The sequence below is a fragment of the Moschus berezovskii genome, chromosome 11, assembly GCF_049115385.1.
Source record: "Moschus berezovskii isolate FMDL1 chromosome 11, NW_MosBer_1.0, whole genome shotgun sequence".
NCBI lineage: Eukaryota > Metazoa > Chordata > Mammalia > Artiodactyla > Moschidae > Moschus > Moschus berezovskii.
In genome coordinates this window covers 97549047-97570876 of record NC_142470.1, presented here as the reverse complement: position 1 = coordinate 97570876, position 21830 = coordinate 97549047, and the positions used below count along the sequence as shown (strand labels likewise).

At 38.2% G+C, this 21830-nt stretch overlaps 1 protein-coding gene and 1 pseudogene across 7 annotated transcripts in view; one reads left to right on the top strand and one right to left on the bottom strand.

Annotated features, from left to right (window-relative positions):
- The window catches only part of ALMS1 (ALMS1 centrosome and basal body associated protein), a 205182-nt gene that overhangs the window by 159756 nt on the left and 23596 nt on the right, over nt 1–21830 (bottom strand). For 6 of the 7 annotated variants that reach the window (XR_016038620.1, XR_016038621.1, XM_055400279.2 and 3 more), the window contains exons 2-3: nt 13152–13277; nt 2070–2265 (exon numbers count right to left, since the gene is read on the bottom strand). Coding sequence is in view for 5 of the 7 variants with exons in the window: in XM_055400279.2 (XP_055256254.2) it covers nt 2070–2265; nt 13152–13277 (322 nt within the window). In the remaining 2 variants the exon portion in view is untranslated. The remainder of the gene's footprint in view (nt 1–2069; nt 2266–13151; nt 13278–21830) is intronic. The other variant, XM_055400281.2, reaches the window with a different exon arrangement.
- On the top strand, nt 14562–20814 carry LOC148776240 (F-actin-capping protein subunit alpha-2 pseudogene; annotated as a pseudogene).

Here is a 21830-nt window from a genome sequence, read left to right as displayed (position 1 = left end):
TACCAACTACCTCCTACATTTAGTAGGCACTCAGAATACAATTATTTATTAAATGGAATCAAAAATGAGAAACTGAAAGATAACAATAACATTTACCACCAAGGACTAATTGGTACAATTTTTCCTTGGCTCTGATTTATAAGCTCAGTCTTAAACCTTCATAACAGAAATCTTTCATTCCTCTCAGAATCGTGAAGATTTTTAAACAAAGACCCCACATTTCCTCACACTTGGACAACTGTTACTGGCCTGGATACTCTTTTTTGAAACATCTAACTGTTCTGGCCCCAGTCATCATCATGACATTTGCCACTGATGAGATCCACTCTACAATGACTGGATTCAAGCCTAACAAAGTCACAATGATGAAATTTCCTCTGGTGATCAGATCCCAGGATCTGACCTAGTTATTAAAATGTTCTATTTTATCTACAGTGAATGAGAAACTGGAGCTATAAAACTGAAGCCATGTAGCAGACTTTCCAACCCAATGCTGAAAATATTCTATTAGAGAACTTCACTTATTTGCTGTGACATAATGCTCACTTTTTTTTGTTATATATATAACATTATTAGCTATACTATTATTATTAGCTATATCCCATTATTAAATGGCTCCACTAGTTGAAAACAGCCTCTCTACAAGTTTTGTAGTCTCATTTTCAACTCTAGACTAGGAACTGGCAAACATTTCCTATAAAAGGTCAGCAAGTAAATATTTTAGGCTTTGTTTATCACACTTGGTGTCTCTGTCCCATGTAATTCTTTTGTTCATTAGTTTTTTACAATCCTATATAGATGCTAAAACCTTTTTCAGCCCACAGACAGTACAAAATCAGGCTTCGGCCTGTGACTAGTAGCTTGCAGGCCCCTGCTCTAGACCATTATCCAACTCATTTTATGGTACTATTATTTTCATTTTACTGTCCTTCCAAAAGACAACATAGCTTTCCTCTACATATTTCTAGTGTATAACACACAATAGGCACTTAGATATTTGCTAAATAAATGAATAAATGAAAACTAAGTTGTTTCATCTTTAGCATGACAGTCCTTCAAATATCTGATCATAGCAAAGTCTTTTCTTTCATATGCTATCAATGTTACCTTCTCTTACAAGGGAACTCTAACTCCTGTCAACATCTTTCTTTAAATATAAAACTAAAATTGACTTTAATGATCTACATCACTGAGTATGTTGGCACTGATACTTTTTACTTGGATAGCATTTGAAAAGAACTTGTTGGATTAACTGCTAATTCATGTTCCTCTATAAAATTCTGTTAAGACACCTCCATGGTTGAATCCCACACCCTTGACTAAGGTTAACTGTAAAATCTGTGGTGGTTGCATTTTCTTCAATTTTTGAAAATAAAAATCTGAAGAAAACAGAACAAAAAACAAAGTAATATTCGAGTTATGATTAGGCATTAAAAAATTGAAATTACCATATTGCCTAAGCATTCCTATATATGTGTAACAATCTAAAGTAATGATAGTATAATTCTACCTCCTACCTTGATGATTTGAAAAGAACTTAAAGTTTATCTTTTGTAAAGAGTTAATAAATTAGTTCCATATTAAACAGAGGAAAGCAGGATGATCTGCCTCTGAAAAGTCATTTAACCTCTTTATTTCAATGTTTGGATCTAAAAACTTAGGATAATATATGTCTTAACTAGTTTTAAGAATCTAATTAGGTAAGCATGAACATTTGGTTTTTGTTTGGTTTTTATACATCATGGAGCCTCCATTGCTGAAAGAAGTAGTCAAAGGATAACATGATTACCCCCCAAGAAAAACTCCACAAAGTCAGGACTGAGGAGGCATAGCCATTAGAGAAAGTTTTTTATGCCTTCTGAGAGCAATAGGGAATGATAAAATGAGGAGCAATTGCATATTTAACATAACTAGACCAGCTGGCCAGTGTGAAAAAGCAGAAATAAGCTAATATGTTTGAGTACAGTTCTCCAGAGCTCAACTTAAGGATTTAGCTGCAAGACTTTCAGTCCCCCATATGTATTTTGTAAATGTGAGGTATTATTACTAGCTAAAAATAGAGGTATTACCTAGTAATGGAGAACATAAGAGGTCTCTGTTGGGATCCTTTCCTTGATTTTCTGATTGAGTCAATATACCTTCCTCCAAAGAGGCGATGTCAGTCACTTCAGTCCCTTTCTCTCTCATATTAAACCCAGTCTGGGCTGTATCCAAGGTGTACGATGAGTCCGTTTCTTGAGGAAGACAATGCCAAGATTCTGTTCTCTAAAACAAGAATTTTAAAGGAAAATATGCTAAATCATTAACTGAGTTACCATACATATTACCATTTAGATTAAAATGTCCATTAACATTAGCATATAGCTTCCTATTTCACATTTTCATCAAATTTTAAAATATCAAAGCTGTTCTTTTTTTCTCAATATTAATAAGATTTTTTACCTTTTCCCATTATTACACGTCTTTTAACGTGTTGAACCACTGGCATTTCTGTTATTCTTTAATATTACTTCTCATCATTAAAACAATAAATTTGGTTCTTCATGATGAAATCCTACAATATGATCATAAAATTGAAAAAAAAATTTCCAAATCTAAAGCTACAATACACGTGACCACTTTACTAACTCTTATTTGCTATACTAGTTTCTAGTGGACTTCTTGGTACAAAATATCATGTGGCTTCATGAGTCATGAGTAGTACATTTGTCTCTTTCAAATGTTAAATCTTTTACTAGTGGCATGATTCAGAACAATGTCTCTCAAAATACCTATGAGAAGGATCAGTTCCTCCTACTTCCAACTCATTACAGAATAACATTTTATTAAAATACTAATAAAAATTAATAGGTAACAAGTAAATAAAAAATAAATTAACTTACAAACTAGTAAAAAAAAAAAAAACTAGGAAAATGAAACTGAAAAGGTATATAAGCCCAAAATACAAAATACATGTCTAAGTGTCATTTTCTTGTACTAAAAAACATCAACTTGCTATAAAAGTTTGTAAATACTTCCTCTCAATTCTTTTATTTCTTGACTGCTGCTGCTGCTGCTAAGTCACTTCAGTCGTGTCCAACTCTGTGTGACCCCACAGACGGAAGCCCAACAGGCTCCCCCGTCCCTGGGATTCTCCAGGCAAGAACACTGGAGTGGGTTGCCATTTCCTTCTCCAATGTGTGAAAGTGAAAAGTGAAAGTGAAGTCGCTCAGTCATGTCCGACCCTTAGCGACCCCACGGACTGCAGCCTACCAGGCTCCTCCATCCATGGGATTTTCTAGGCAAGAGTACTGGAGTGGCTTGCCATTGCCTTCTCCGTTATTTCTTGACAGTAACAAGCAATTCATGGACTGGCACCAATCCACAAACCACACTAAGTAGCAACGCTGAACTAAAGTTGAATTAAAGACTAATGGTAACCAGTTTTATAGGCATTTTCTGTTTAAATCTTGTTATTTAAAAAACAAATTTACTATTAGCTATTAATTAAGAATACCCTTCCTGTCATGCTATTAAAGTATTCCTTTATTTTCATTTTAAATTAATTTGATTAGGAATAGGCATGAAATTTGATCAAATAGCATTAGAGCATCATCATTCCCCAAATACATGATAAAATACAGCAATAAATTTCTTTATAATGTAACAACTTCACAGTAGTAGGCAGATGGTAGATGAGACCTTTAATTAGATTTGATAGCAGTCTTTAATATTTTCACTGATTAACATTAACCAGTATTTTTAAATGCTTTTGTTCTCTAACCTTGTTCTGTATATTTTTATACAAGGAAATTTTATTTTCCTTAAAAATATAAGACTTCGTCAGTAAATTCATTAGATTCAGAAATCTTTTTGATAGTTGGTACTACTATAACATTCTTGATTTCCTCTTAGTTCCAGTTCAACTCCATAAGCTTTGATAGGTTTGTATTAAGTCTATTTCATTAAGGTTTGTTTTTTTTTTTCTTGACTGGATTCGCTAGGAATGTATACATTTTTTCTATCTTCAGTGTAACAATTCTACTTTCTAATTTATTTCTGCTTTTCCCTTTATCATGTTTCCTCTACTTGCAGTTTTTCATTAATTATACAAACAAAATTTTTTGTTAAACAATGAATTATTTTAACCTTTTTTTAAAAGATGAGACAATGACATTATATTGATGGCTATCAACAGGCTTAGATATATTATGTACTGATATTCATTATTTCCTTCCACAACCAAATCAAATATTTTTAATTCCCAAATGACCCACATATAAAAATATATATTATCATTTAGGAAGATTTCACAATTTCAACAAAACTTTAAAGGATTATTTCCATTAGTTAAAATTCTCTAACCAAATGTGCTTAAGAGTAAGCTTTAAAAAAAAAGGATACACAACTATCCACTACCTAATATCAGCTATAAAAAAATAAATATACAGAGAAAAATAATACTGGAGAATAATATTCTAAAATATTAACACTATCAATCTATGGCTTACCAGATAATAGACCTTTGGCATTCCAAAATATACCAATCCCATCTATGTCAGATAAATGAGTCAAATCTGTAACATCAAATTGCTATTGGAAACATGCTTTATACATTTTTCATACTTGAAAAATAAAAGGGAATGTGAGAATGATTTTTTTTTTCTTTTGGGAGTACTCAATTCAATAGGGTATAGTGGGCCAATGAACAGGTTTGAAGACAAGGGAATTCCAGTCATCTTGGGATTTTCACTACAACAAAATTTGGGGTCCCCAACTCATCTCTTAGCCCCTTTGACCAGGGTTTGAGCCTTGTCCCATAGTTTATTCCTCACTACAGATGAAAGATATATTCATTTGCTCTCCTGTCCATACTCTGACCTCCACAGATCACTCTAGCTCATAAACTGCAATAATTTTGCAACCTTATGAAGACAACTATCCTATCACATTTACACTTCCCTGGTAGCCCAGTTGGTAAAGAATCTGCCCGCAATGCAGGAGACCCAGGTTCGATTCCAAGGTCAGGATGATCCCCTGGAGAAGCAAATGGCAAACCACAGCAGTATTCTTGCCTGGAAAAATGCCATGGACAGAGGAGCCTGGTGGGCTACAGTTCATGGGGCTGCAAGGAGTTGGACATGACTGAGTAACACTTATTAACTACACTGTCCTCTTTACCACTCTTAAGTGTTCATCAGTACAGTTCAGTTCAGTTCAGTCGCTCAGTCGTGTCCAAATCTTTGTAACCCCATGGAATGCAGCACGCCAGGCCTCCCTGTCCATCACCAACTCCCGGAGTTCACTCAAACTCATGTCCACAGAGTCGGTGATGCAATCCAGCCATCTCACCCTCTGTTGTCCCCTTTTCCTCCTGCCCTCAGTCTTTCCCAGCATCAGAGTCTTTTCAAATGAGTCAGCTCTTTGCTGACCAAAGTATTGGCCAAAGTATTAAAAGTTTCAACTTCAACACCAATCCTCCCAATGAACACCCAGGACTGATCTCCTTTAGGATGAACTGGTTGGATCTCCTTGCAATCCAAGGGACTCTCAAGAGTCTTCTCCAGCACCACAGTTCAAAAGCATCAATTCTTCGGCAATCAGCTTTCTTCACAGTCCAACTCTCAAATCCAAACATGACCACTGGAAAAACCATAGTCTTAACTAGACAGACCTTTGTTGGCAAAGTAACGTCTCTGCTTTTTAATATGCTATCTAGGTTGGTCATAACTTTCCCTCCAAGGAGTAAGTGTCTTTTAATTTCATGGCTGCAATCAGCATCTGCAGTGATTTTGGAGCCCAAAAAAATAAAGTCTGACACTGTTTCCACTGTTTCCCCATCTATTTGCCATGAAGTGATGGGACTGGATGCCATCATCTTATTTTTCTGAATGTTGAGCTTTAAGTTAACTTTTTCACTCTCCTCTTTCACTTTCATCAAGAGGCTCTTTAGTTCTTCTTTGCTTTCTGTCATAAGGGTGGTGTCATCTGCATATCTGAGGTTATTGATACTTCTCCCAGCAATCTTGATTCCATCTTGTGCTTCATACAGCCCAGCATTTCACGTGATGTACTCTGCATATAAGTTAAATAAGCAGGGTGACAATTTACAGCCTTGATGTACCCCTTACCTGATTTGGAGCCAGTCTGTTATTCCATGTCCAATTCTAACTGTTGCTTCTTGACCCGCATACAGATTTCTCAGGAGGCAGATAAGGTGCTGTGGTATGCCCATCTCTTTCAGAATTTTCCACAGTTTGTTATGATCCACACAGTCAAAGGTTTTGGCATCGTCAATAAAGCAGAAATAGATGTTTTTCTGGAACTCTCTTGATTTTTTGATGATCCAACCGATGTTGGCAATTTGATCTCTGGTTCCTCTGCCTTTTCTAAATCCAGCTTGAACATCTGGAAGTTCTTGGTTCATGTATTGTTAAAAACTCACTTGGAAAATTATGGGCATTACTTTGCTAGCATGTGAGATAAGTGCAATTGTGCAGTAGTTTTAGCATTCTTTGGCATTGCCTTTCTTTGGGATTGGAATGAAAACTGACCTTTTCCAGTCCTGTGGCTTCTGCTTTTTCCAAATTTGCTGGCATATTGAGTGCAGCACTTTCACAGCATTATCTTTTAAGATTTGAAATGATCAACTGCCATTCCATCACCTCCACTAGATTTCTTCCGAGTGATGCTTCCTATGGCCCACTTGACTTCACATTCCAGGATGTCTGGCTCTAGGTGAGTGTGAGTGATCACACCATCATGATTATCTGGGTTGTGAAGATCTTTTTTGTACAGTTCTTCTGTGTATTCTTGCCACCTCTTCTTAATATCTTCTGCTTCTGTTAGGTCCATACCATTTCTGTCCTTTATTGAGCCCATCTTTGCATGAAATGTTCCCTTGGTATCTCTAATTTTCTTGAAGAGATCTCTAGTCTTTCCCATTCTATTGTTTCCCTCTATTTCTTTGCACTGATCTCTGAGGAAGGCTTTCTTATCAGTTCAGTTCAGTCGCTCAGTCATGTCCAACTCTCCGCGACCCCATGAATCACAGCACGCCAGGCCTCCCTGTCCATCACCAACTCCCGGAGTTCACCCAAACTCATGTCCACAGAGTCGGTGATGCCATCCAGCCATCTCATTCTCGGTCGTCCCCTTCTCCTCCCGCCCCCAACCCTTCCCAGCATCAGAGTCTTTTCCAGTGAGTCAACTCTTTGCATGAGGTGGCCAAAGTATTGTAGTTTCAGCTTTAGCATCAGTCCTTCCAATGAACACCCAGGATCGATCTCCCTTAGAATGGACTGGTTGGATCTCCTTGCAGTCCAAGGCACTCTCAAGAGTCTTCTCCAACAACACAGTTCAAAAGCATCAATTCTTCGGCGATCAGCTTTCTTCACAGTCCAACTCTCACATCCATACATGACCACGGGAAAAACCATAGCCTTGACTAGACGGACCTTGGTTGGCAAAGGAATGTCTCTGCTTTTTAATATATTATCAAGGTTGATCATAACTTTCCTTCCAAGGAGTAAGCGTCTTTTAATTTCATGGCTGCAATCAGCATCTGCAGTGATTTTGGAGCCCAAAAAAACAAAGTCTGACACTGTTTCCACTGTTTTTCCATCTATTTCCCATGAAGTGATGGGACCAGATGCCATGATCTTTGTTTTCTGAATGTTGAGCTTCAAGCCAGCCTTTTCACTCTCCTCTTTTACTTTCATCAAGAGGCTTTTGAGTTCCTCTTCACTTTCTGCCATAAGGGTAGTGTCATCTGCATATCTGAGATTATTGATATTTCTCCCAGCAATCTTGATTCCAGCCTGTGCTTCTTCCAGCCCAGCGTTCCTCATGATGTACTCTGCATAGAAGTTAAATAAGCAAGGTGACAATATACAGCCTTGACTCACTCCTTTTCCTATTTGGAACCAGTCTGTTGTTCCATGTACAGTCCTGACTGTTGCTTCCTGACCTGCATACAGGTTTCTCAAGAGGCAGGTCAGGTGGTCTGGGATTCCCATCTCTTTCAGAATTTTCCACAGTTTACTGTGATCCACACAGTCAAAGGCTTTGGCATAGTCAATGAAGCAGAAATAGATGTTTTTCTGGAACTCTCTTGCTTTCTCCACGATCCAGCGGATGTTGGCAATTTGATCTCTGGTGCCTCTGCCAATGCCAAAGAATGCTCAAACTACTGCACAATTGAATGCCAAAGAATGCTCAAACTTCTTATCTCTCCTTGCTATTCTTTGGAACTCTGCATTCAAATAGGTATATCTTTCCTTTTCTCCTTTGCCTTTCACTTTTCTTCTTTTCTCAGCTATTTGTAAGGTCTCCTCAGACAACCATTTTGCCTTTTGCACTTCTTTTTCTTAAGATGGTCTTGATCACTGCCTCCTGGACAATGTCATGAACCTCTGTCCATCCGTCCATAGTTCTTCAGGCACTCGATCAGATCTAATTCCTTGAATCTACTTGTCACTTCCATGGTATAATCATAAGGGATTTTATTTAGGTCATACCTGAATGGTCTAGTGGTTTTCCCTACTTTCTTCAATTTAAGTCTGAATTTTGCAATACTAAGATGATCTGAGCCACAGTCACCACTGAACAGTGACCCCAGAAGAGACTGACCCAGACTTGTCCATGAGTGTCCAGGAGTCTCCAGTAGAGGCGTGGGTCTGCGGTGGCCTGCTGCAGGGTAGGGGCACTGAGTGCAGCAGTGCATCCACACACCTTCTGAAGGAGGTCGCCATTATCTTCATTACCTCCACCATAGTTTCGCCTCAGGGAGGGAACAGGGAGGGAACAGGGAGGGAACACAGTGTCCCCCATCAACAGAAAACTGGATTAAAGATTTACTGAGCAAGGCCCCGCCCATCAGAACAAGACCCAGTCTCCCCCTCAGTCTCTCCCATCAGGAAGCTTCCATAAGCCTCTTATCCTTCTCCATCAGGGGGCAGACAGAATAAAAACCACAATCACAGAAAACTAACCAAACTGATCACATGGACCACAGCCTTGTCTAACCCAATTAAACTACCCAAGACAGTTGGGTCATGGTGGAGACTGACAAAACGTGGTCCACTGGAGAAGGGAATGGCAAACCACTTCAGTATTCTTGCCTAAGAGAACCCCATGAACAGTATGAGTATTCACAGTCATCTTTATAAACACTGTTTCACAAACATTTCTGAGTTTCTTACCCTTTTCCCCATCATCCTATCTGCCTGGCAAAAGCTGAGTTCTAGTTGAACCTCTCCTTGTCTTAATCCAACCAACAGCACACTGCTGATGAAAATACTCACTCAGACTGGATTTCCTTTAGATTTTTTTAAAATTAATTTTTCCTGGAGTATAGTTGATTTTTTTTATTGGCCTCCCAGGTGGCACTAGTGGTAAAAATAAAAAATCCGCCTGCCAGTGCAGGAGACACAAAAGACACAGGTTCAATCCCTGGGTTGGAAAGATCCCCTGGAGAAGGAAATGGCAACCCACTCCAGTTTTATCACCTGGGAAATCCCATGGACAGAGGAGCCTGGTGGGCTACAGTCCATGGGGTCACAAGGAGTCAGACATGACTGAGCACACATGCGTGGGTGAACAATTGACTTACAATGTTGTGTTAGTTTCTACTGTACAACAAAGTGAATCAGCGACATGTATACATATATCTCCTCTGTTTTGGATTTTCTTCCTATTTAGGTCTCCACCAAGCACTGAGTAGAGTTCCCTGTGCTATACAGTAGGTTCTCATTAGTTATTGACTTTATACTTAGCAACCAGAGTGTGTCGGAGAAGGCAATGGCAAGCCACTCCAGTACTCTTGCCTAGAAAATCCCATGGATGGAGGAGCCTGGTGGGCTGCAGTCTGTGGGGTCGCTAAGGGTCGGACACGACTGAGCGACTTCACTTTCACTTTTCACTCTCACACATTGGAGAAGGAAATGGCAACCCACTCCAGTGTTCTTGCCTGGAGAATCCCAGGGACGGGGGAGCCTGGTGGGCTTCCGTCTAGGGGGTCACACAGAGTCGGACACGACTGAAGTGACTTAGCAGCAGCAGCAACCAGAGTGTGTACACGGCAATGCCAATTTCCCAATTCTTCGCACCACTCTCCCCTCTTCCTTGGTATTCATATGTTTGTTCTCTATGTCTGTGTCTCTATTTCTGCTCTGTGAATAAAAAAAATCATCCATACTGGTTTTTCTAGATTTCATATATATGCGTTAATATACAATATTTGCTTTACACTGATAACATTAAACTTCAAAGGCACTCAGCCCTGCCTGGAAATTCTACTATAATTTCCTGCCAAGCTGACTGGACAAAATGATTACTTTATACTTTCCTCAGAACTACTGAACTCTCCTTCCTCATTTTCAACTGATGACCTCATTTCCCACTTCAGTAAGCAAAGAGCAGAAGATGGAGCTCCCTTATCTTCCTATCACAAGATCTACAGCCCCATTACCTAACCCAGATTTTCATTTTATGATTTAAACCGTCTCTCCCTCTACCTATCAAAGGCTTTCCCATCTCATTCCATTTTTTCTAATGATTTCTCTCCTATATGTGATTTCCCGCTTTCCTTCACATATTTTCCCTTCCTACTGAACGATTCTTCTCTTCATGCAAACATACTCCAATAATTTCCCATCATAAAACTTTTAAAAATCTGTTGACCATTCTTTTCTTTCTGCTTATTTTGCTATGATCCTGAGTGTTATATCCTTTAAATTAATATAAAAAGGCCCTCAAACCTCTAAATATTTTTGATTGATATGAAGAGGGATGACAAACAATAAAATAAATACATACAAATTTTGAAGGAGAAGTAAAGGCTGAAGATACAAATTTGCAATCTTTGAAGTACAGAGGTATATTTAAAGCCCTGCATCTAGATTAGATGAAAATATTCCAACATATCAAACAGAAGTAAAAAACTCAAATGTGTGTAGGTACATCAGTTGAGGGGACACAATTCAACAAATAACAGTCTCCCTTCCATTTAACGGTCACAGATTACCGTGCTTTTTCTTGTTAGGGTTTCTCATAACCCTTTTTGCTCGGGGTCAGTAAATCTCCGTCCTCTATATCTTGCATTCAATGGATAATAACTGCAATTCAGAGAAAACTGAAGGAACCAGAAGAAATCTGATACCTAAGTTATTACATAATCAACTTTAAATATTTAATCATTATGTGTAAGACTGAGTTTTTTTCCTCCTACAAACATACATGAGCTTTTTCCTATCTGCTCACAATTTTTCCATTTCCTCTAAATTTATTACTATGTTCTAGATTAATGGTTCCCAAAATTTGGTCCGAAGATCCCTAGGGGTCACTGACATCCTTTCAGGGAAGTAACATGGGCCTCCATCTTCTAACTATGTACCTATATAAGGTTAGATTTTCTTCACATAATCTAAGCAAAACAATATATCCCAGTGGACTAAATGCAGAAAGCAAATCTGAAAGTTCAGTTATGACAGTTAATTTTATGTGTCAACTTGGCTGGGCAACAGGGTGCCCAGACATTTGGTTAAACAATCTGGGCACTGTGAGAGCATGTCTGGATGAGATTAACGTTTGATCCACAGACTTAGTAAAGCAGACTACCCTTCCTTATGTGGGCAGGCCTCACCTAATCCATTAAAGGCCTGAAAAGAACAAAAGGCTAGACAAAATATAATTCGCTCTCTCTGTCTGATGGTCTTCAAACTGAAACATCAGTCTTCTGCCTCTGGAATCAGACTTGGCACAGAACTTACACCATCCGCTGGCCTGTCATGGAGCCTTTAGACTTGGGTTAGAACATATACCATCAGTCAGCTCCTAAGTCCAGACTGGAATTAAACTATCAGCGCTCCTGGGTCCCCACATTATAGATCTTGGGATTTCTCAGCCTCCATAATCACATAAGCCAATTTGCTAAGGGAAACGCTGACTGAAACTGCCCACCATGACCAGGCAAGTGGCCAGCCACTTGCATGAACTATCTTAACAATAGGAGGTCCTGATAAGTAATGCAGAAGTAACAAGCTACCAGCATCAGGAAGAATTTGGGGAAGGTCAAAAGGAGAGAGGAGACACCAGCCCAAACATCCTACCAACCTCCCAGAATCCTCCTCTTGGCTGAGCTATGCGCACACCACCAGGGAGGACCCTGAGACAGAATGATCAACCCAGAAACGAAACCCCATCACCAGAAAACCAGGGACTGCAAGCCTCACGGCACAGTAGTTCTCTTGGGTTCCCCTACCCTCCTGCTCGCCACCTGGGTGATTCTCCCCAACAAAATCTCTTGCTTTGTCTGCATGTGTGTCATCTCGGATAATTAACATCCAAGTATTTAGACAAGAGCCCACTTTTAGGCCATAGAAGGGGTCCCTACTCCTGCAACAAATTCCTTATAATACACACACAGACACAAATATAGATATATATATATGTACAAACTGTATATATGTGGACTTTCCTGGTGGCTCAGAAGGTAAAGAATCTGACTGCAATGCAGGAGGCCTCGGTTTGATCCCTGGGTCAGGAAGATCCCCTGGAGAAGGGAATGGCTACCCACTCCAATACTCTTGCCTAAAGAATTCCACGGACAGAGGAGCCTGGCAGGCTACAGTCTATGTATGGGGTTGAAAAGAGTTGGACACAACTGAGCAACTAACACTACTATAAATACACATGTATTATCTCCTATTGGTTCTATTTTTCTGGAGAACCCTGTCTAATACAACAACTGTCTTCTAGTAAGGCTAACATTAAAGAGATGTGCAAAAATGTAAAACAATGCCATCCTTTCACCCAATTTTTTTGCTTTGGAAAACAGTAATTTTTCATTTTAAAACATATTTTTATGTTAATATATAATAGATTTGTTATTTTTAAATAAATATTCTTAGAATGATTTAAATTTAATAACTTAATATTGATATTGACAGCCCTTATAAACAAAAACTCTTTAAAACACTTTTGAAAAATGTAAAGGAATCCTGAGACCAAAAAAAAGTAAATTGCTGTTCTATATAATTAAGGTTGCCAAAGATCTACTAGAAAAGTGGAATATTAAACTAACTCACTTCGTTCTACTCTTCATAACTAAATCAGAATTTCTCATGCTGCTTATCAAAAGAAAGATAGTTTTCCAGTTACACAAGACATACCTGATCATCCCCAGAACCCCACAGAGCTATATTTTCCAAAGAGGCCACGTTAGTATCAGAAATCTGTGTTCCACTATCGTTTTGATATAATGGCTGTTGCCATAGATGACAGGTCAATGGAACAACCTGAAAATCAAAGGCAGATTTAAACAGAGTAATAATACAATCCCTATGACTAAAAAAATAAACAAATTTCACATTTAAATTATGTTTGTCAGTTTATAAAGCACTTTCACAAATATAACATTTAGACTTCACAATCACTGTCCAACTTATTATCTTCACTTAAAATTAAGGAAACAGAGGACTTTCCTGGTGGTCCAGTAGTTACGAATCCGCCTGCCAACGCAGGAGACATGAGTTTGATCCTTGGTCCAAGGAGATCCCACATGCCAGAGGGCAACTAAGCCCATGCACCACAATTCCTAAGCCCAAGCTCTAGAGCCATGCTCTACATCAAGAGAAGCCACCACAGAGAGAAGCCTGCACAACCCAACTAGACAGTAGCCCCCACCCTCCACAACTAGAGAAAGCCTATGCACAGCAACAAACACTCAGAGCAGCCAAAATCAATTAGTTATTTTTTAATTAACTAATTAAAAAAAATAAGGACATAGTGATTTTGGTTACACAGTAAGGATGTGACATATCCCAACAAACCACACCAGTTCTTTAACCTCCTATGCGTGCATCTGGAGAAGGTAATGGCAACCCACTCTGCTATTCTTGCCTGGAAAAACTCATGGACAGGGGAGCCTGGTGGGCTACAGTCCATGGGGTCACAAAGAGTTGGACACTACTGAAGTGACTTCGCACACATGCTTGTAGAAGTAAAAGAAGCAAACAGAAACAAGCAAGTTACCTATTTCACAATCCTACTATTTGAGACATCTAAGAAATTAAGCCTAATAACAGGAACTAAAATCATCTGAGAGCATGGAAAATGGGGACAAAGTTGGGTTCATTCTGCATAATCAGAGGTTGGAGCAGGGCTCTCCTATTTGTGAAAGAAGGCAATAAAACCTGAAGCAATGCACATAGAAAAGATCAGAGGCAATCAAACAAAAATGACTTCAGTCACGTCAAGTCACCTACTGGTTCAGGATGGGTTATTCAGATTTTCCCCAATATTCTTGGATAGTAAGAACCCAAAGCTTCCAATGTAAAACCTCCTTTTAAAGGAGATGCAAGGGGCAAAGGTGGAGACAACCAGAAAAACACTAGGTAGAGAAGAATGTACCAAAGGACAAAATAAAGTAACACTCTTGCTAAAAATGAAATTACAAACTATACTTTCAAAGTATTTCAAAAGACTTCAAAATGAGAATACCTCAGACTCTCAAAGGGACTTTTTAAAAAGAGACATAATGTCCATAAAAAGAGAGATTGATAAAAATAAAACAGGCAACCATGAGTCAAGAAAAGATGCATGCTCACAAAACCACAAATGTCAAAGAAACTCTGAAGGAAACTCAAGATCATAAGGTAATTTTTCCCCCCAGAATTTAGAGTTACTACACTAACAGAACATTTTTACAGAGCAACATACAACAATGTGCTTTTGATGAGAAAGGCAAGCTTAATTCAAAAATCTATTCAATAACTAAAGAGATTTCTATGGTATAGACTCTTTCAAGAGGTTTTTCTCAAAAGGTAGAACACCATGGGGCACACCCACCTTGCTTCAATGGCATTTTCTGAAGAATAAAGAACAAAAAGCAAAGAAAGGCATTTTGCAAATTCATTTTGGCAATTTGAAATCCCTAAATAAATAAAAATAGGGCCAACGTTTTGGCACAGTTAGTATTCCTTGAGCCCTCCAGGAAAGAAGAATGCCAAAATGAAAGTTCATAATGGCTATTCACTGCAACTAAATAATGCTGGGTGTACAGCACAGGGTCTTGCCTTTGAAAATAGCTGACTCACATTAGCTTACAAAAAGAGAGTTCAATTCCCTAGGATATTTGTAGAACACTAATGATATAATATTATGAAACCAAGACTTTGACAAACTAACCCAGTGCTTGAGAAAAAAGAACACACTTTCACTTTTATCAGCTAAAAAAACCTTAAAAGTTAAAATTAAATGTTAAAAGTTCTTATTGTTGTTCATTTGCTCAGTCGTGTCCGACTTTTTGTGACCCCATGGACTGCAGCACGCCAGGCTTCCCTGTCCTTCACTATCTCCCAGAGTTTGCTCAAACTCATGTCCATTGAGTCCATGATGACATCCAACCATCTCATCCTCTGTCACTCCCTTCTCCTGCCCTCAATCTTTCCCAGCATCAGGGTCTTTTCCAGTGAGTCAGCTCATTGGAAAAGTTCTTATTAAAAAATACGTTTCCCAGAACTTATTTTTATTACCTACCCGATGGTTTATAACCCATTTATAATGGTTTATAAACCATTTCATTAAGGAAATCAATTTCTAATACATTCCACATGTTTGATCAGTTTTCCCACAGTTGCCTCAGATATTGGTATAACCCAAACACTTGAAAGAGAATTCTTAAGATGGATGCTTTAAAACTAAGCAGGTGTCATCAGCAACTCTGATCTGAGGTTAAATGCCTTCTGGTATAAACAAACAGATTCAGAGTCCTTCCCTGATTAGTTCTGAATATTAAAAGTTTGTGGTCTTTAGTGGTCTTCCAACTACATGCTACCTATCAAAGAAACATTTTAGATCTAAGGATGCATATCAATTAAAAGGATAAAAAAAGATATTTCATGCAACAGTAACCAAAATAACACAGGAGCAGCTGTATTAATTTCAGACAAAATGGACTTTTAAGTCAAAAACTGTTACAAGAGACAAAGAAGTATGTCATATAATGATAAAAGGGTCAATTCACCAAGAAGATATAAAAAGTGTAAATATTTCTGCGCCAAACCTCAGAGCTCCTAAATTATTGAGGCAGATGTTAAAATAAGTGAAGGGAGAAATACACAACAACATAATGAATAATCTTCTTTCAATAATGCATAGAACAACCAGTCAGAAGAGTAAGAAAATACAGAAATTGAACACCACTATAGATCAACCAAACCTAACAGATATATATAGAATACTCCATCCATAAACAGCAGAAAACATTTTCTCAATTACACATGAAACATTCTTCAGGACAGAACACATGTCTAGCCATAAAACTAGTCCGAATAAATTCAAGAAGACTGAAATAATACACAGTACCTTTTCCAATCACAACGTAATGAAACTAGAAATAAACAGCCTAAGAAAAAACTGGAAATTTTACAATATGTAGAAATTAAACACTACACTCTTAAACAATAAGAAGTCATAAAGGAAATCAGAAAATACCTTGACACAAATGAAAATGTAAAATACCAAAAAAATTTATGGATGCAGTTAAAGAAGTACTAAGAAGGAAGTTTAAGCTATAAATGGCATGCCTTAAAAAAAGGCAAGATCTCAAGTAACAATCTAACCTGTACCTTAAGGAACTAAAAGAAAAATCAAAACCTAAAGCTGGCAGAAAGAAGAAAATAAAAATTGGAGCACAGATAAATGAAATGGTCAACAAGGGAAAAAAATCATGAAACTAAAAGTGATTTTTTTCAGAAAATTGACAACCCCTTAGCTAGACTAAGAAAAAAAAAGTAGACTCAAATAATAAAATCAGAAATGCAAGAGGGAATATTACAACCCATGCCACAAAATAAGGATCATAAGAGAACATTATGAACAACTGCACACCAACAAACAGGACACACATTAATCCCTAGAAAGATACAACCTACTAAGACTGAACAATGAAAAAAAAGAAAATCTGAAATGTATAACTAGCAAGGAGATTGAATCAGTAATCAAAAACTAACCAACACAGAAAAGCCAAGGACCAAATCGCTTCAATCACCCTCAAAAATGTTAGCAAACAGAATTCACAGCACATTAAAAAGTATACACCATGATCACATGGGGATTAACCATGGAATGAAAGGATGATTTGACTCATAAAAATCAATCAATACTTCACATTGACAGAATGAAGGACAAAACCACTAATCATCTTTACTGATAGAAAAAGCACCTGAATATTCAATACCCTTGCATGATAAAAGCACTCAACAAATTAGGAACAGAAGGAAACTAATCAATATAATGGGGCTTCCCAGGTGGCTTAGTAGGTGAAGAATCTGCCTGCAATGCAGGAGACACAGGTTCAATCCCTGAATCAGGAAGATCCCCTGAAGAGGGCATGAAATCCACTCCAGTATTCTTGCCTGGAGACGCCCATGGACAGAGGAGCCTGGTGGGATACAGTCCACAGGACTGCAAATAAACATGACTTAGGCCATTTATGAGGACCCACAACTAACTCATATCCTACTCAATGGTGTAAAACTGAAAGTTTTTCTTCCAAGACCAGGGACAATGCAAGAATGCCTATTCTCGCCATTTCTAATCAACACATTATTGGGAGTATCAGCCAGAGCAAAGAGATCCCAAGAATAAATTCTCACATATATATGGTCAAATAATTTTCAATAAAAGTATCAAGTTCATTCAATGGGAAAAGGATGGTCTTTTCAACAAATGCTCCTGGAAAAAACTGGCTATTCACATTCAAAAGAATGAAGTTAAACACTCACCTAACATCATATGAAAAAAGTCAACTCTGAACGGATCAAAGACTTAAAGACCTAAAACTATAAAACTCTTAGAAGAAAACTCAGAGCAAAAGTTGCACAACAGTAGGTTTGGCAATGATTTCTTGGATATGATACCAAAGGCACAAACAACAAAAGAAATAACAAACTGGACTTCATGAAAATTGTAAAATTCTGTATATCAGAAGACACCACCAAGTAAAAAGGCAAACCATGAAATGGGGGGAAATATTTGCAAATCACGTATCTGATATGGGATTAATAGCCATAATATATAAAGAACTCTTAAAACTCAAAATGGAGCAGGCAATGGCACCCCACTCCAGTAATCTTGCCTGGAAAACCCCATGGATGGAGGAGCCTGGTAGGCTGCAGTCCATGGAGTCGCTAAGGGTTGGACACGACTAAGCGACTTCAGTTTCACTTTTCACTTTCATGCACAGGAGAAGGAAATGGCAACCCACTCCAGTGTTCTTGCCTGGAGAATCCCAGGGATGGCGGAGCCTGGTGGGCTGCTGGCTATGGGGTCGCACAAAATCGGACACGACTGAAGTGACTTAGAAGTGGCAGCAGCAAATCTCAAAAACAAAACAAAAAACCACCCAATTAACCTATTATCAAATAGGCAAAGAACTTGCAGAGCCATTTCTCCAAACATAAACAAATAGCCTCTAAGTACAGGGAAAGATGTTCAACATCACTACTCAAATCAAAAAGTAAGACATGACCTCATACTCATCAGGACAGTGAAAGTGAAAGTCACTCAGTCGTGTCCAACTCTTTTCAACCCCATGGACTGTATCCATGAAATTCTCCAGGTCAGAATACTGGAGGGTAGCCTTTCCCTTCTCCAGGGGATCTTCCCAATCCAGGGACTGAACCCAGGTCTCTCACATTGCAGGCAGATTCTTTACCAACTGAGCTATGAGGGAAGCCCACTCATCAGGATGGCTACTATCAAAAAAAGAAAAAGAGAGAGAGAGAAAAAAATAACAAATGTTGGCAAAGATGTGGAGAAACCTTGTGTAGTGTTGGTGAAACTATAAAATGGTACACCTACTATGGAAAACAGTAGGGAGGTTCCTCAGAAAACTAAAAATTGAACTACCACCATGTTTTAGCAATCCCACGTCTGTGTATATATCCAAAAGAACTGAAGGCAAGGTCTAGAGATATTTGCAAACCTATGTTCACAGCAGCACTACTCAAAACAGCCAATAGGCAGAAGCAATCCAAGTGTCTTATCAACTGATAAGGGATAAACAAAATGTTGTACATACATACAATGGAATGTTATTCAGACTTAAAAGGAAGGCAATCTGGTCACGACTACAACATGGATGAATCTTGAGGATGAAACTTAAAATTAGCCAGTGACAAAGGACAGATACTGCATGGTTCCACTTGAAAGAGGTATCTGCTAAGTCGCGTCAGTCGTGTCTGACTCTATGTGACCCCATAGACAGAAGCCCACCAGGCTCCCCCGTCCCTGGGATTCTCCAGGCAAGAACACTGGGGTGGGTTGCCATTTCCTTCTCCAATACATGAAAGTGAAGTTGCTCAGTCATGTCTGACTCTTAGCGACCCCATGGACTGCAGCCCACCAGGCTCCTCCATCCATGGGATTTTCCAGGCAAGAGTACCGGAGTGGGGTGCCATTGCCTTCACCGAAAAGAGTTATCTAGAGTAATCAAATTCATAGAAACATAAAGCAGAAACGTGGTTGCTAGGAACTGAGATGAGGTGAAATGGGGGGTTGTTTTATCATGCAGAGTTTCAGTTTTGCAAAATGAAAAGCGTTCTGGATACTGGTTGTACAACAGGGTTAATGTATTTAACATTATCAAACTATACATGTTAAAATGATTAAGATGGTTAAGATATTATGTATATTTTATCACAATTAAAATTCTTTTTAAAAATTTTCAATCCCCAGATAAACCCAAACAGAAAATTTCTTTATTTCTTTCACAAGAAATACTAAGGGAAGTGCTTCAGGATGATACTAGAGAGTAACTGAAATTTACACAAAATAGCAGAGAATTAATTAAAGCAATTAACAGCGTATTTCTTCTCCTTTCTTCCCTTTGACGATCTAAAAAGCCTTCACTGGCAGGATGTGCAGCAAGGAAGACCGGGCGGAAAGGGGTATGGCAGGCTGTCACTGCCACCATCAATGCAGGCACCCTAGTTTGCCACTGAAAGGAAAACAGCAGATCTGGAGGAGCAGTTGTCTGATGACAAGGTATGCACAGCAGCAAAATTCATCATTCATGCCCCTCCTGGAGAATTTAACGAGGTGTTTAATGATGTTCTGTTATTGCTTAACAATGACACTCTTCTGAGGGAAGGGGCAACCCATGCATACCAGTTTACCTCAGTAAAAACTGAAGGTTATGAAGATCAGGTATTGAAAACAGAACACGGTAACTTGGGAAACGGAAAGTTTTTGGAACCAAAAAACTTGATCACTTAAAAAAGGACACAACTGATCCAACACTGTATGAAGCAGAAAATGCAACTGAACCATGGCAAACTTAAGTAATAATTGCTCTCTGAGTTTATATAAAGAAACGTTATCTGAATGGTGTCAGTACTGTATATGGTTAAAAAAAATAGATGGACAGCAAACAATTACTGTATGCATAGAAAGCCATTAATTTCAAGCAAAAGACTTTTGGAATGGTCACTGGAGGTCAGAGTGGACGTTTACAATCATTCCTTCAACTACTCAGGTGGCTGGCATCTTGAATTCAGGTTCATTATTATGAAAATGGTAAGGTTCAGCTATGAGTCATAAAGATATATAAGATTCCCTAACAGTGTCTAATGAGGTGCAAACAGCAAATGAATTTATAAAGACTGTAGAGGCTAAAAAGAATGAGTATCAAACTGGCATCAGTGAAAATTAGCAGACAACGTCAGACACAACTTTCATCAACAGTTCCCAATTACTCACACTAAGATGGATTGGAACAAGATCCTTAACTACAAGACTGGCAAAGAAATGCAGAATGCATTAAGATGAACACTGCATGACCAGATCATTTTAGTGTCTTTGTGTTTTAAAAAATACTCATTACAAAAGTATTCAAAACTGTCAATCTCACCACCCTAGTCAGATGGGCAGTTGCCATTTAAAATCAATGTAATTAGTTTGATTAAAGCACAAAGTTTAGTAATCAACCATTATTTTATATTTCTTTTGTTCAAAGAGGACTGAAAATCAGTTTAGTTTAAATGTCTTTTACTTTCTGTTATGTCTTTCTTATAATGAAGAGATGATTTCTCTAATGTCAAACATTTTTGAAGTGTTTCAAAACTTTTTTACTTACCGTAACCCTAAAATTGCTGTCTTTGGTTTATAAAGTGGATAACTTTGGATATTTGCCCAGTTCGTATTAATGAAGTCAGTAATGGACATTACAGTTTAAGGAGGCTGATGTACTTAGCCACATATGCTAAAGAAACTGTCTACATTTTTCCCCTCATCTCTTTCTCTTACGTAAGATTGAGACTAGAGGGAAAACATTTTCATCAATTGTGTTTAAATTTTTCAAGAAAGTTATTTAGCTAGCTTAGCATTTAAACATTTTTGAAACAAGGCCAATGTCTAATGCTGTCTTGACATTCTGAATTAAATGAAAATACTTATTTCAGAAATGCATTTAATGCTTTTTTCCCCTCGTGACAGTTATGCAAATTAGCTTTGGATTACAAGCTATGTCCCCAATTTATATTTATCATAAAGCCACAACAGTATTATAACAAGGCAAAATACAACATATATAATCCTGAACTCATGACCATAACTCAGTTTATTTTTCTCTTGTACTAAGAAGTACTAAAAGTCAGTGTCTTCCCTGGTGAGCCAACAACTGCGAATTCACCTTGCAATGCAGGGGACACAGGTTCAATCCCTGGTCCGGGAACTAGGATCCCACATATCACAGAGCAACTAAGCCCACGTGCCACAACTACTGAGCCTGTATGCCACAACTAGAGAGTTTGTGTGTTGCAATGAAAGATCCCACGTGCCACAGT